We start from the raw sequence: 14309 nt of genomic DNA, 5'->3' as shown, positions 1-14309 counted from the left end.
TAGGCTATCTTGGCCTTCATGTTTTCTAAATTATTTAACTGACCTTAAACATAAATAATAAGAATGATATAATATGAAAAGGTATAAAATAGGTTTTTAATCCGTTTTTTTACGTGATACAATTGGAATAATGGAAAAATATATTACCGTCTCAGACAAACAAAAACAAAAGGTGTAGGCCTACAGCTACGTACAAAATTAAATATGACAGATAAATAAAGTCAACATACAACGAAATAAATTATAAATACCTACTAAACATTGGTTGATACAAAAAGTGTACACAAACATTTTGAACCCGGTGACCATAGTGCATTTAAGTCCTTTAGCCTCATATGGCTACGTTCTGCTGACTCCTGGGGTTATCCATAGGGTAGCCTAATCTTAATTGGAATTTGTGCAAATTAATGTATTGTATTATTTTGGATGTAGTTTATCTGAATCGGATGACGTTATTTCCTTCTCTATCGTATTCTTTTGCGTGGAGTTTCCTCAGTGGCAAATGCGAGAGAAGAATTGAGATTGGTGCCCTTCGTCTCCGAAGTTCTTTTCCTTTTTACAAAGAAATCTGAAAAAAGAGAAACAGGTTGTTGGTTATTATTCGCTCTTCTGTGGCCGTTCGTTTTTATCAGAAGTGACAACAAACATTGTCAGAAAAATGTGGAAAAGTGAGTAAAATGCAAGGCCTACCTGTTATTTGGGTATTGTTGTTGGGGTGGGGTTTCTTCATCTGTCGGGTGACAGGATTATGTTCCACTGTATTAGAGATGTTGAAGCAATTCTCTTGGTTTACCTCAATTGAAAAAGGTAGGCCTACAGTTTCTTCAATAACACAAGTGTCCCTATAATCGACGTTCCCTCTAACATCCTTTTCTTCGACGTGTGTCAACTCTTGATATAGTCCAGGGGATGAGTTCAGTTCTTCCCACTGATATCTTCCAACCAAGGGCGTATCAGTCTCGAAATTGAAATTCCACCTACATTTGTCCTGTTCGTAAATGTCTTTCAATTTTGCCTTCAATTCGCGGCTCAACTGGTCATTATCGATTGGTCCAAATAAATTCCGACAAACGCCAGATCGATGGACTGGAATTACCCCATGCACCACCGAGCTCTCCAAAACATGTTTTCTTTGAACACTTTCCATGACTGACTCTAAGTCTCAGAATATCTAAAATACAATCCTTACTTGAGAGCACCACCAGAGTAATTTAATGCGAGTAAGTGCAATCATGGGCTAACCAAGTCCCATTTAAGGGGAATGTAAACAATAGCCTGTCGTCCTTATTGGCTGTCTGTCTTTTGGCTCGCCCCTTCAGTTTCCTGGTTTGTGCAGGTTCGTGGGGGTTAGATTATTTGGAATGGCGCCAATATTGTGTGTGTGTGTGTGTGCTGGGACACCAAACCTAAAGGCCTACTAAATTGGCACAAGCTATTACAAACATACCCAAAAAAATTACGAGATAAATGTAACAAATATGAGAATACAATTACGGTTGCTTGCATGTAGGCCTGTGCCTAAATATACATTTACATTTATTCATTTAGCAAACGATTTTATCCAAAGTGACTTCCAGGAGAAAGCTTTACAAAAGTGCATAGGTCACTGATAGACAGTAGAAGTGCATGGAACTTCATGTGGACAATGTTCTACCACCTCCAATCGACAGTTTGGTAACGTTCACTCATATTCATTGATTCTTTTGCTATGATATACTCCCCCCTGCTGGCAAAAACAGACATGATCAGCGTTCTGGAACCAAAGGTTTGTACAGTTTACAGTACAATCCTACTGTGAAATGTGTCTGTATGTCTTTATGTAATTTTTGACATGAGGAGTAAGTTCACATTTTAGCATATAACAGTTTACAGTCCCAGATCTATCTAGCAATGTTGTAGTTGTTTTCGAATCTCTACAAATTACGATTAATAATATGTTACCAATACCCTTCCTTTCATTCCCATGATCTGATTCAACACAGCTATTTATGACTTACTTATCCCCCATTTCAGAGATAACAATGTATTTCAAAGTACCTACTGTAGAGGACCTGACTCTGATGAGCATACACCTGTGCATGGGCTGATAAATATGCAAAGAGAAGGAAACTCAACTCACTCTAGTTTATGTTTGGAAAAGGGAGAACATCTGGGTGTGGCTCACCTGCTGGCCACCTCCTGATGGATCCATGGTTTTACCTGAAAGCACTTAGCCCCAAGGCATGGACAGAGACGAAAGCAGAGCTGCCTGAAACAGAAAAGCCATGCCAGAACGACAAGAAACCTCACTGGTAAGTGAAATGATTTGTTACAATAATTAATGTATGTGCCTCACAGAACATGGTAGCCTACGGATCAAATTATTGCAATTAACATATTTATCATAGAATAGCCTATGTACTTAAAGCTTCCAAAATCCCACCATGGTGCGGATGTAGTTTGTGTTTGTTACTATAATCAAATGTGTATTTGTGTAAAAAAGTGATTTAGACTTAAAGTTGTTTGTCAAAATAATATAATAATAGTGGTTTGGGAAATGCATAGGACTATTATAAATAATAACTGGTTTATAAATAATTAAACAGAATTACCATCCTAAAAATGCTTTGACACTTAAGCAACATACATACAGTAAGATGCTTGGCCAGAATAATGCAGACATTTCAAAAGACACTTGTAAAGTCAAATATTTTCATTGTCATTCATTTGTGTTAGGAGCTTTATTTTGTATGATTGTCAACAATTATACAATTTATTTAGTGTTGAAAAATGTACTCTTGTTTTTTCATCACGTGACGACCCACTGGATCCATCTGACATGTATATAGATAGACAAGAGCCTGCATGCCCGTACAAAGAATAGAAACCCAAACACAAAACATGAAGAGACCCCCCCTTTCTCTCTCTACTTGTCATTCTTAATTCTTTTGGTGCACACAAGACACTCCTGGTCACACCCAGGCTTGCACGTTTATGACATTCAAAACACTGCTGTCATATCTAACAACACAAGTGCATAGAAATCCACATGCTCAGGCACACACACACACACACACACACACACACACACACACACACACACACACACACACACACACACACACACACAAGCCTTACTGACAAACCACATCTCTGTGTAATCCTGTATTTGAATGCTTATATTTGCAAGGCCTTTTGCACATATGCCCTGTAGTCAAATGAAGCACTCCCTAATTCATAGGACACTTTTACATCAATATTTCATAATGAGTCACACAGCGGTGTCATTCTATAATAAATGTATAACGCCTTAACCTGTGAATATTATGTACCATACAACAAATATTCTGCACTGTGAAGTAATAAGACCTGTTGTCTTTGTCAAATTATGATCCTGTCCTATCATATTTTAAAGGGTGTGTCCCCACGCAGGCAAATGACCACTGCTGAGCAAATTTAAGGTTGGCTCATGCAAATTCTCAACTGCTGTCAATAATGAAAACAATATTTCGAGTGATTACATTTGAGGTATTGAGCAGTCATGATACTCCAGAGAGTTGGCACATTCAGACACATTTACCAGAAACCATAGATGGTTGAATGGATACTTCACTCTACACTTTAAAGTGTATTTTATTCTGAAGCCCTCATTTTGTCAGCTTTCCTGTAAAGAAAGAAAAGAAGAGGGCCATACTTCACTAGTCATACTAAACTTTTTATTAATGTGAAATACTTGCTCTCCTGAGTATATATTGAGTTACAATTTTACCATGACAACAAGGATGTTATATGCTGTAATATCAATAGGGTTGAGGTGTGTGGCCTTTCAAACTGTAGCTACCTTTTAGAGAAGAGTCTTCCTTTTTCTTCTTTTTTCTTCCTAAAACCTGGTTGATGACACATTAGGACCCAATGTCAGCAACCAGTCCATTATTTGGCTGTTGTTTCTTTACCAAAAACTATAAACAATCAATAGGGGAGTCAGGTGGCTGAGCGGTTAGGGAATCGGGCTAGTAATCATAAGGTCGCTGGTTTGATTCCCGGCTGTGCCAAATGACGTTGTGACCTTGGGCAAGGCACTTCACCCTACTTGCCTCGGGGGGAATAGTCACTACCAATAGTGTGTCAATGTTGTCACTTTTCTTTTCATGATGATGACCCTAAACAGCAACAATTGATATTTCCTTGGTATTCATATGACCATTTAATTATACATTGCCTCATACTCACGACAACCTATAATGCGATTTACAAGGGATTGTTAGACAACAGTACACTTTTATTCATGGGTTTTATCTTTAGAATGTGCTGTGGTTCAATGTGAGCCAAGGGTCAGAGTGGAGACTTTTTGCATTTGAAGCAAAACATGAAAATGCTTTACATAGACCAAACCCCTACAGGCCTCAAACCTGTAGGTGAAGCCAGTGATGATTGCTCTAACAGTAACTGAATACGACGTGTTTTGCCAACAGGGGGTGCATCAGCCGAGGAGATGCCCACGATGTGGAGATATTCTGGAAATGGAACATAGGTGATTACAGTGTGTGTGTGTGTGTTAGTGTGTGGTTACTGTATGTGTGTGGGTGAACAGTAGTTTCCCAAAATGTTTCAAAATCTGGCTCACAAACAGAATCACTTGTATTTAGTATTTGCCAGCCTTCCACACATCAAAACTGAAAATCTTCTAATGCTAAACACACACAGACAAGACATCAGACTAAACTGAGGTGCTGTACACTGTATATTGGTTCCCTTGTCAAAACAAGATTTCAGGTGTTTACTAAATGTTTTATATATGAATTTGACCAGCAGTTATAAGTCAACTCCACATATTATGAATGGTTGCAATGCAACCATTAGGCTTAATGCCTAAATATCCGTACATTACCACATTGTTGATTTAGTGACTAATGTAGTCTGACAAGTATTACCTCCTGATATGACAAAGGATGGTGTTTACTGATGCTCATCATGTGGTTATTGATGTGTACCCAAAACCCAAGTCTTTTGTGGAGGCAAACTTGAGAGAAGCGTTTTTCCTAGAAGTTGGCTTTTCATTTTAGAGTCTATTGTTGTTAAGCATGTGCATATTTCATTGAAGATAATACAAAAGATAAAAAGGTCAAGGTTTGCATTCAGAGTTATCACGTGCAGATGCTTCATGAAATTGGGAGGGGCTCCTGAAAAATGCAAAAAAAAAAAAAAAGACATTTGTTCCACGTGTAGTGTGAACCATGGTTTGAAAAATTTAATGAAGCAAATCCTTATTGTTTTATGGGCCAATATAAATCAAATTTTGAATAATTCACTAACTCCTCCATGTACGGGTTTCAGAGGGCAATTGTTCTCATTGGTTAAACAGTTTGAGGAAGTCAAAACTAACCTAAAGATGACCTTGGGCCCCAATGTGAATGACCCCATAGCCTGTATGTAACATTGATGTCATGATATAGGTATTTATATTGACTCTGTGTACTGTACTCACAGTGTTCTTTTAGGCTGCCGTTGCTGTTCTCCGCTGGACGAGGTTCTAGAGAGTGTGGGCCGAGGCCTGGGTGTCCAAGCTGAAAAGAAGGCCCACTGGGCGGCTGGCCGAGTGGGGGACATAGACTTCACTGGTCCAAGCAGGACAAGAGCGAAGGTAAAACAAACCTAGATGGGAGTAGATGTCACACCTGCAGGGCAATGCACCACTGCCTTTGAGAAATTCTTTGTTGAGTTTTTTTCCTCTTACGCAAAACGTAAAACAAAATGTACTAAGGAATCAAATGGTAACCAGACCCTCTATGTCCTGGTACAGGTGTTAGCATTTGCCAATGAACAACAGACTAGTTGGAGAAAAATACACTCAAATAATACAAACAACATATCGATGTTTTGTATTTATGATCTTTTATCCTCCAGTTTGTGAGGGTTCACAGCTCCACAGACCCTGTGCTAATTTATCAAATGCTAACGGAGCAGTGGGGCCTGTCACCTCCACACCTGGTGGTGGCGCTAGTGGGAGGAGATGAATTGGCACAGATGAAACCCTGGCTCAGGGACACTGTGAGGAAAGGGTTGGTGAAGGCTGCACAGAGCACAGGTGTGCCACAAGCATTCATTGATTATCACACACACAAAAACCCACAGACACACAGTCACTCAGTTTTTAGGACACCCTCTCAACAAACAGCATCAAGGAAAAGACATCCACCATAATTCACTGAATTACTTATTTTAAAGGAGCATGGATCCTGACCAATGGCCTTCAATTTGGTATCACCAAGCAGCTTGGCCAGGCTGTTCGGGATCACTCTCTGGCCAGCACATCTTCCAAAGTCAGAGTGGTGGCCATTGGCATTGCCCCCTGGAACATGATCCATAATCGGGAAGCACTGCTCACCTCCAAGGTCACAACAGGGATACAGTGCAGTATATGTTTATGACTTGTTTAGTCCATTTGTTTACAAATTCTGTTGTAAGGACATATGTTTGTATGAATTTATGTACTGTTGTTCAGAAAGCATACGTGGTCTAACATATACTTAATTAATACTTTTTTTTTTTTACATTATTAGAATCAAGGCCAAAGATGGGTATGTTTGCCCATAAAGTAGCTCATACCTGTATATGTGTGTGTGTGTGTAATTAGCGGGATGAACCTGCCGTATACGTGCCACAGGATTTGCCTCACGGGACGGTCTATTCACTGGACTGTAACCATTCACACTTTGTCCTGGTAGAGGAAGACCCCAATAGACCCGGGTCCACCAGTGAGATGAGGGTCAAACTCCTCAAACACATCTCCCTGCAACGCACTGGCTATGGCGGTAAGCTGTTAATGGTCAACATTCATTTCGTAGTAAATTCCTACATTGGTATTCTAAAATGGTTATTATATTCATGTAAAAGTGAGATTGACAGAATCCTTGTAATATATATTGTAATCTTTGTGAGTAGTAGATTGATGTTTAATGTATTGATTCTCACAGGTGCGGGAAGTTTTGAGATCCCAGTGCTATGTTTGCTAGTCCACGGAGAACCTAAGATCTTGCAGGTACCGAACATAGCATGCACTCTTTAGGTTCACGCAAAGTGTGTGATTTCAGTTCTTGATCATTACTAATTCTGACATTCAAAGGAATAGTTTAGTAAAAAAAAAAAGACAAAATGTCATTTTTTTGGGAGGCAACAGCATTTGTCTAATCAAAATGTCTCTGCTGGCTAAATTAGCCACAAGGACAAATACAGAAGTAATGTGCTAATACCTGTTAAACCAACTATTTTTCCACAGAGGATGTATAAAGGAATTGGAAATGCCACACCCTGGCTGATACTGGCTGGGTCAGGGGGTGTCGCAGATATCTTGGTCACTTTGATGAACAGGGGCAGTTGGGATACTGACACTGTCCAGGAACTACTACTGGACACTTTTCCCCATGTACACCACAGCACTGATATCCCCAACTGGGCCAAACTGGTGAGGAACTGAGAGACTGTAGTGTTCACCAGCTTGAAATGAAAGTTTTTGTATTTTTTTTTGTTTATCTTGTTGAAGTACAGTACAGTGCTGATAGTAAATGTTCCTAATACCTGAATATATAAGCTAATTCAAGATGTTTGGTATTGGTTTTTACTCTAGATTCAGAAGATAATGGACAATGGCCATCTTCTTACTGTCCATGACCCTGAACAGGAGAGTGCTGAGCTGGATACGGTCATCCTCAAAGCTCTGGTCAAAGGTAGGAGCGCTATATCTATTTTTTGTTAATGTCTATTGGGTCCATGAGTATCTATACGAGTTCAAAAGGTAATTACATTTCTCACTCTGCAGTTTGGGAGTTGTTCATGTAGTGATCTGAAATGGTATTAATCGTAATTTTAAAATACTTTGGGATTTCTCTACTCCAGCCTGTAAAAGTCAAAGTCAAGAAGCCCAAGATTTCTTGGATGAGCTGAAGTTGGCGGTAGCCTGGAACAGGGCAGACATTGCCAAGAGTGAAATCTTCAATGGTGACGTTGAGTGGAGGGTGAGAGAAAAATCAAAAATAAAGGCTTCTGGTATAAATGTGGATCATTCTTTTTTTGGAACATAGCCACCAACCAAACTATATTATAACAAGAATACATTAATCCAGGAGTCATTGAAGAGCCAGTTCTACTAATCACCAGAATAATGTTGATAAATGATCTCTGTAGGCTTGTGACCTGGAGGAAGTGATGATGGATGCACTGATCAATGACAAACCAGACTTTGTGCGCCTCTTTGTGGATAACGGGGTGAACCTGGTGGAATTCCTGACCTATGGGCGTCTGCAAGAGCTCTACTGCTCTGTGTCAGAGAAGAGTCTCCTTCATGACCTACTTCTCAAGAAGAACCAGGAGAAGCAGCTTCTGGTGGGCTCAAACAGGCCCCCTGGGCTTTCTGGGCATCACCAAGCAGAGCACGGGGACCGACGTGCACGCTTCACCCTGCAAGAGGTGTCCAAAGTGTTGAAGGACTTCCTGCATGACTCCTCCAAAGGTTTCTACCAGAAGTTGCCTACGGTGAGTGAAATGTATGCCTGAGGCTATGGAAACAAATCACAGAAATATAAAAGTTTTTTTAAATACCAAAGCACTAAATGAAATGCTTAAGACTTTCACTGTCGTAGAAATTGAAAATTGAACTCTATTGGGGACAAGCTGATTGTGTGTGTGTTTGTGTGAACCATCTAGGAGAGAGCCAGCAAGGGCAGACTCTTTCACACCCAGAAGAATCCTGCAGAGTTGGAAGAACGATGTGAGCACCCTTGGAGAGACCTTTTTCTTTGGGCTGTTCTCCAGAATCGACAACAGATGGCCAATTACTTCTGGGCTATGGTCTGTCATTCTACTCATATCCGTTCACAGAGCAAACAATCTGACCACAAAGTATATTATTCAAATTTAGGTCAAGTAGGCACTGTCTAGTTTATGAAGTGGTATTAGTGGCAGTTGATAAGAAAACACACAGGGAGATAAGTATGAGTGGGAGCATGTACACATATATATGTTGTCACTACACAAAGATAGTGTAATAGTTCTAAAATAAAAAAGCGAAACATGAACAAACCCATTAACATGCACACGTTTACCATTTGACTCAAATACACATTCACACACACATAATAATCTTGTTCTTTTTGTGAGGCAGGGCCCTGAAGCTGTGGCTGCTGCACTGGCAGGCTGTAAGATTCTGAAGGAGCTGGCTCGCCTAGAGTCAGAAGCCGAATCTGCTCGCAGCATGAAGGAGGCCAAATATGAGCAGTTTGCCCTCGGTGAGAACAACACAAGTTCAAGTCTGCACCCAGCCCAGACAGTCTAAACATGATTCAAATATGATCAGGATTTGCAGGGTGAAAACTAAAGTGTTTGGTCTGAAATTTTGGTGCTGTGCTGTTGCAGATCTGTTTGGAGAGTGTTACTCTAACAGTGAGGACCGTGCCTATGCACTGCTAGTTAGGAGAACTCGCTGCTGGAACAAAACCACAGTTCTCGACTTGGCAACCGAAGCGGATGCCAAAAGCTTCTTTGCACATGATGGGGTACAGGTGAGATATATGACAGACATAACCTGATAGACTGTTAGAAAGGACATGTGCATGAGATACTCTGAATATACACACCCATCATAACAAGCCCTGTATCAATGCACACAAAAAGCGAAGAGGTTACTGCTTTTTTTGGTGGGCTAAATGGCTGATACCAATTACATTTTTTTGACAAACGTAGACCATTTTCTTGTGGTGTAGTTACAATTACAGTATCAGTCAAAAGTTTGGACACCCAAACTTTTGACTGGTACTGTATGTGGCACAGGAACTTAACTGCAAATGCCTATTTCTAGAAGATACATAGAAAATTCAACCTAATAATGTTGAGCAAAGTAGATTTGGACTTATCTCAATGAATAGTCAAAGCCAGACAACAGAAATGGCGGCATGTCTGTGTGTGTTGTGTGTGTGTGTGTGTGTGTGTGTGAGAGTGTGTCTAAGCAGGGCAATTAGGTGTGTAGTTTGTAGTGTCCTCTGTTGGTCAAGTTAATTTCCATTCCTTTCAAACATTCTCTATTGGATCCTGACATCATTTTTGTGCTAATAAAATGTTGAACAGAAACTGACACCGTTGTTACTTTAGGCAATGCTCACTAAGATGTGGTGGGGAGCAATGACCACAGACACAGCCATATCTAAACTGGTAGTTTCCTTCTTTTGCCCTCCTCTCATTTGGACAAACTTTATCAAATTCAGGTGAGTAAAAACGTATATGCAACCTGGGACAGCAATGTTCTGCTGTATTTGTCTGAGTGTGACTCATTCAGTTTTGAGTTATGCAGTTGGACATTACTATATCATGTAATATTATCATGTACTATATCCTATCCTTTATCATTACTATATGTTAATGTTGTGAGTTGTGTGTGTTTATGTATGGGGTCATGCTTTTTCTTTTCCTGTGTTCTAGTGATGAGGACATGGACAGTCCCAGTGGGGGAAAACAGTTTGTAGAACTGGATAGTTTAGACACAGAGAAGGCTCTACAACTAACAGATGAAGACCCTTTGTGAGTCCAATCACTAGTTTCTGACTCAATTTTCATCAGTTTGAAGATTAATTTGAACATTGTGTTGGTGGATATTATTTTTTTTATTTTGAAAAACCGTCAGATTCTTTTGTTGCTATTCCTATATTTCCTAAATCAAGGCATATAGTGTTTCATTACATTTATTTGATGTAACAAATAGTTGTAATGTTTTCATACAGGGACTCCAGGGCACCCCCAGGTGCTACAGCAACCCAGAGCAATGCCGCAACATGGTGGCATTTTCTACTGCGCCGCTGGAGACGTTTTTGGAGTGCCCCCGTCACTGTATTTCTGGGCAACGTCATCATGTATTTCGCCTTTCTTTTCCTCTTTACCTATGTTCTTCTTTTGGACTTTCGCCCGCCCCCCCCCCAAAGGCCCTGGAGCCCCGGAGATCATGCTCTATTTCTGGGTCTTCACACTGGTGCTGGAAGAGTTGAGACAGGTACAAAGTGATTCTTTACAGGGAAAAAAGTTTACATACATTTTATTTCTCGATGCCTTGGAGGAAAGTCGAAAGATCTTCCTTCCCAGCCTTATATTACCAGACATATCTTGTTTAAATATCTAGTTACCTAATTAAATCAGAAATGTGCACTTTTACATGACTTGTTTTAAGTTGACCTTTTACTGATGCAGAGCTTCTTTACGGATGAGGACACAAATATCTTGAAGAAGTTCAAACTATACGTGGAGGACAACTGGAACAAGTGTGACATGGTGGCCATCTTGCTTTTTGTCATCGGAGTATCCTGCAGGTCACCTACACTATTCCTATTTCCTTTAAATTTCACCTGTTCTAACTAACTACCATTTGTATCCTCTGATTGTCTTGGCACTTAAAACTTATAGTGCAGGTTGATTATCAAAAGCTAAGATAAATTTACTGCAATATACAAATATCAACAATATTACATGAAACTAGAGTGGTACATTAAATAATTACATAAAATCAATTTTAAATTTCTGAATTAGCACTGATTTTGACTCTATGTCATTGTGAAATGAAGTGTGGTAAATTGTTGTTACCAATATTCTCTCAGGATGGCCGATAGCACATATGAGGCTGGAAGAACAGTTCTGGCCCTGGACTTCATGGTGTTCACACTCAGGCTGATCCACATTTTTGCCATCCATAAGCAACTGGGACCAAAGATTATCATTGTGGAGCGAATGGTGAACCTCACTTACATTCTTTAGTCTTACACTGTACTTAATTGCGCTGAAAAAAGCAATAAACTAATATTTTGTTTTCTCCATCCACAGATAAAGGATGTGTTCTTTTTCCTCTTCTTCCTGAGTGTTTGGCTCATAGCATATGGTGTGGCCACCCAAGCCTTGCTCCACCCCAATGACCCACGTCTGGATTGGGTGTTCCGCAGAGTTCTGTACCGTCCCTACTTGCATATCTTTGGCCAGATCCCCTTGGAGGAGATAGATGGTAAGAAACTCTTGTATTGACAAATACATGAATTGATGCATGTGATATATATTTGATTATGATTAAACAAGTTTACTGCATATTATTTTCTTATCGGTAGCTGTCATATTTAGAGGGGTTGTGTGGGCTTAGTAAATCATTTGAACATTTTGTTACTATTTTTACTACACACCAGGCACTACTTTTCAGTGGGGACAAATCATCCCATTGTTATTGTTGTTAAGTACAACTCCCTCTCCTTGAACCCCTCACTCTTCAATATTATTTTGGGTTCTCAGTTGCGAGAATGCCCGAGACCAACTGCACCACAGTGATCGAGGAGATCATCATGGGCACCTTGCCACCTTGTCCCAACATCTATGCCAACTGGTTGGTCATTCTACTGCTGGTGATCTTCCTCCTGGTCACCAATGTTCTCCTGCTCAACCTCCTTATTGCAATGTTCAGGTCAGTCATTTTCTGGTCATGTCAGGGCAAGAATGGCTTCACCATGAAACATAAATGGCTTACTTTGTCTAAATACAATTATGTTTGTTTCATAACACGTTATACAATAACGTAAACAATAATGTAATCATAATTTATAGTTTCTTATTAATTAATTTGTGGAATTAATAAGCATGGGATACTTACTAAATTCTGGTCTAAAATCTACCTGAAATCTCATCCTCCTTTTCCTATAGCTACACCTTCCAAGTGGTTCAGGGTAACACGGACATCTTCTGGAAGTTCCAGAGGTACAATCTCATAGTGGAGTACCACAGCCGACCAGCCCTGGCACCGCCCTTCATCATCATAAGCCACTGTTCCCAGCTTCTCCTTAGTCTTGTCAAAAGGCCTGAATCCAAGATAGAGCACCTGGGTATAACAGCTTTATGAAACAATAATGTCGAATGTTTTGTCCATTAATATACATTTTTGTGATGCCACAGTGCTTAATACAAGTCAGACATACAATACATAAATAACTGGACATAGGAAAATATATAGCACAGCCATACAAAGCAATCACAGAAGTGTACAGCCATACATAGTTCTTATCTAATGTATGAACATACTTACAAACTCAATATTAGCAAATATTTATATCTTCAAATACTAGCTCTTTGTTTCAAATACATCTGACTATATTTTCTCTACCTGTTTATGCTCTTTGCCTGCATGTTGCATGTGTCTGTATGTGCCAGAGAGGGAGCTTCCTGTAGGGTTGGACCAGAGACTGATGACATGGGAAACTGTGCAGAAGGAAAACTATCTGGCTAAACTGGAGTGGCAGCACTTGGAGAGCAGTGAAGAAAGACTCAGGAGCACCTCTTTAAAGTAACAAGCATTTTAATTTAAACAATCCCGTTCATTATATTCTCATCAATTTACTGTCATTTTAATTCAACAGCTCAGTGTATGTACTTGGATATTCAAAAATTGACAATGTTTTGTAATGTAAAGGGTTCAGAGCTTGTTGAGAAACATTGGAGGGTTCAAGGAACAGGAGAAAAGATTGTCATCCATGGAGGCTCAGGTAATTTAACAGTAAAACATATTTTTCACTAGTTGTCCTTTATTCAGCAGGTTGATGTACTGCAATTGCTCCAACTAGTCTACATCTTACTCATAATATGATAGCACACTGTAAACATTTATCTGTGAAATGGACACAACAATGACTATTAGCACAAGGTCTACTGTATTCCTCTTACCTTTCCTACCTTAGGTGAAGTACTGTGGGGAGGTGCTGTCCTGGATGGCTGAATGTTTTACTCTGAGTACACTCAAGTGTGAGCGAGAGGCACCCAGAGCTCCATGTAAGTAAAAGTCATTCCTATAAAAGTTGGTGCAAAGATCAAATGATTCAAATTATAGTTGTAAAATGTAGTATTGTAGAATATACTATGTTTTAAAAGGATTCAAGGCCTCAATGAATGTGTGTGTTTCTCAGATCTGGGATTATAATGATGGTAGCAGTATATTATACGGTATTTGTTTCATGATAACAATACTATTTTATTAATTACGATCATGTCCAATGTTAGTCTCTTTAGCAGGTGTCCAAGCCAGCACCTTCTCCGAGTGCCCTCAAAGCACACCAGACAAGGAAGCCAAATCAGAGAGGAGAGAACCCAAACCTGGCACCCCAGGATATGGAGCCACCAAAAGGTTCCCTTATATTGATGAGTAAAACAAACAGCAACTACAGTGTAGTTCTCTGAGATATATGAAAGTGACATTACTAATTGATTACTATAAAGAACTATTATGAAAACTATCATGAATAGCACAATACAAGCACAATAAGATATGTACA

At 39.6% G+C, this 14309-nt stretch overlaps 2 protein-coding genes across 2 annotated transcripts; one reads left to right on the top strand and one right to left on the bottom strand.

Moving 5' to 3' along the window:
• Nucleotides 1-98: 98 nt before the first annotated feature.
• cdkn1ca (cyclin dependent kinase inhibitor 1Ca) lies at nucleotides 99-1282 on the bottom strand. The gene is made up of 2 exons (XM_084682764.1): nucleotides 691-1282; nucleotides 99-568 (listed from the first exon to the last, which is right to left on the bottom strand). The coding sequence occupies exons 1-2, from the start codon at nucleotides 1145-1147 to the stop codon at nucleotides 465-467; spliced, it is 561 nt and encodes a 186-aa protein (XP_084538890.1). The 5' UTR covers nucleotides 1148-1282; the 3' UTR covers nucleotides 99-464.
• A 680-nt stretch (nucleotides 1283-1962) lies between these two features.
• On the top strand, nucleotides 1963-14288 carry trpm5 (transient receptor potential cation channel, subfamily M, member 5). Its single transcript, XM_084681583.1, is given in 27 exon segments — nucleotides 1963-2291; nucleotides 4452-4510; nucleotides 5467-5620; nucleotides 5884-6064; nucleotides 6205-6371; nucleotides 6614-6791; nucleotides 6954-7018; nucleotides 7256-7441; nucleotides 7604-7703; nucleotides 7873-7991; nucleotides 8161-8508; nucleotides 8680-8823; nucleotides 9137-9260; nucleotides 9388-9533; nucleotides 10120-10232; nucleotides 10447-10545; nucleotides 10746-10929; nucleotides 10931-11011; nucleotides 11206-11324; nucleotides 11610-11742; nucleotides 11833-12007; nucleotides 12286-12454; nucleotides 12691-12869; nucleotides 13195-13327; nucleotides 13454-13526; nucleotides 13719-13809; nucleotides 14038-14288. Coding segments are annotated over 27 exon segments (3693 nt in total). The 5' UTR covers nucleotides 1963-2264; the 3' UTR covers nucleotides 14184-14288.
• Nucleotides 14289-14309: the final 21 nt, after the last annotated feature.

This window comes from Hypomesus nipponensis, chromosome 19, assembly GCF_054491055.1.
Source record: "Hypomesus nipponensis isolate SF chromosome 19, ASM5449105v1, whole genome shotgun sequence".
NCBI classification, from domain to species: Eukaryota; Metazoa; Chordata; class Actinopteri; order Osmeriformes; family Osmeridae; genus Hypomesus; species Hypomesus nipponensis.
Note: the sequence above shows the minus strand (reverse complement) of the source record. Positions and strands in the feature narration are given on the sequence as shown.

Bases quoted from the DNA above. Each gene is read 5' to 3' on its own strand.
- cdkn1ca (XM_084682764.1), bottom strand. From the start codon at position 1,147: ATGGAAAGTGTTCAAAGAAAACATGTTTTGGAGAGCTCGGTGGTGCAT. The intron at 569-690 runs GTAGGCCTTGCA...CTCTTTTTTCAG, and splicing joins CAACAATACCCAAATAACAG to ATTTCTTTGTAAAAAGGAAA.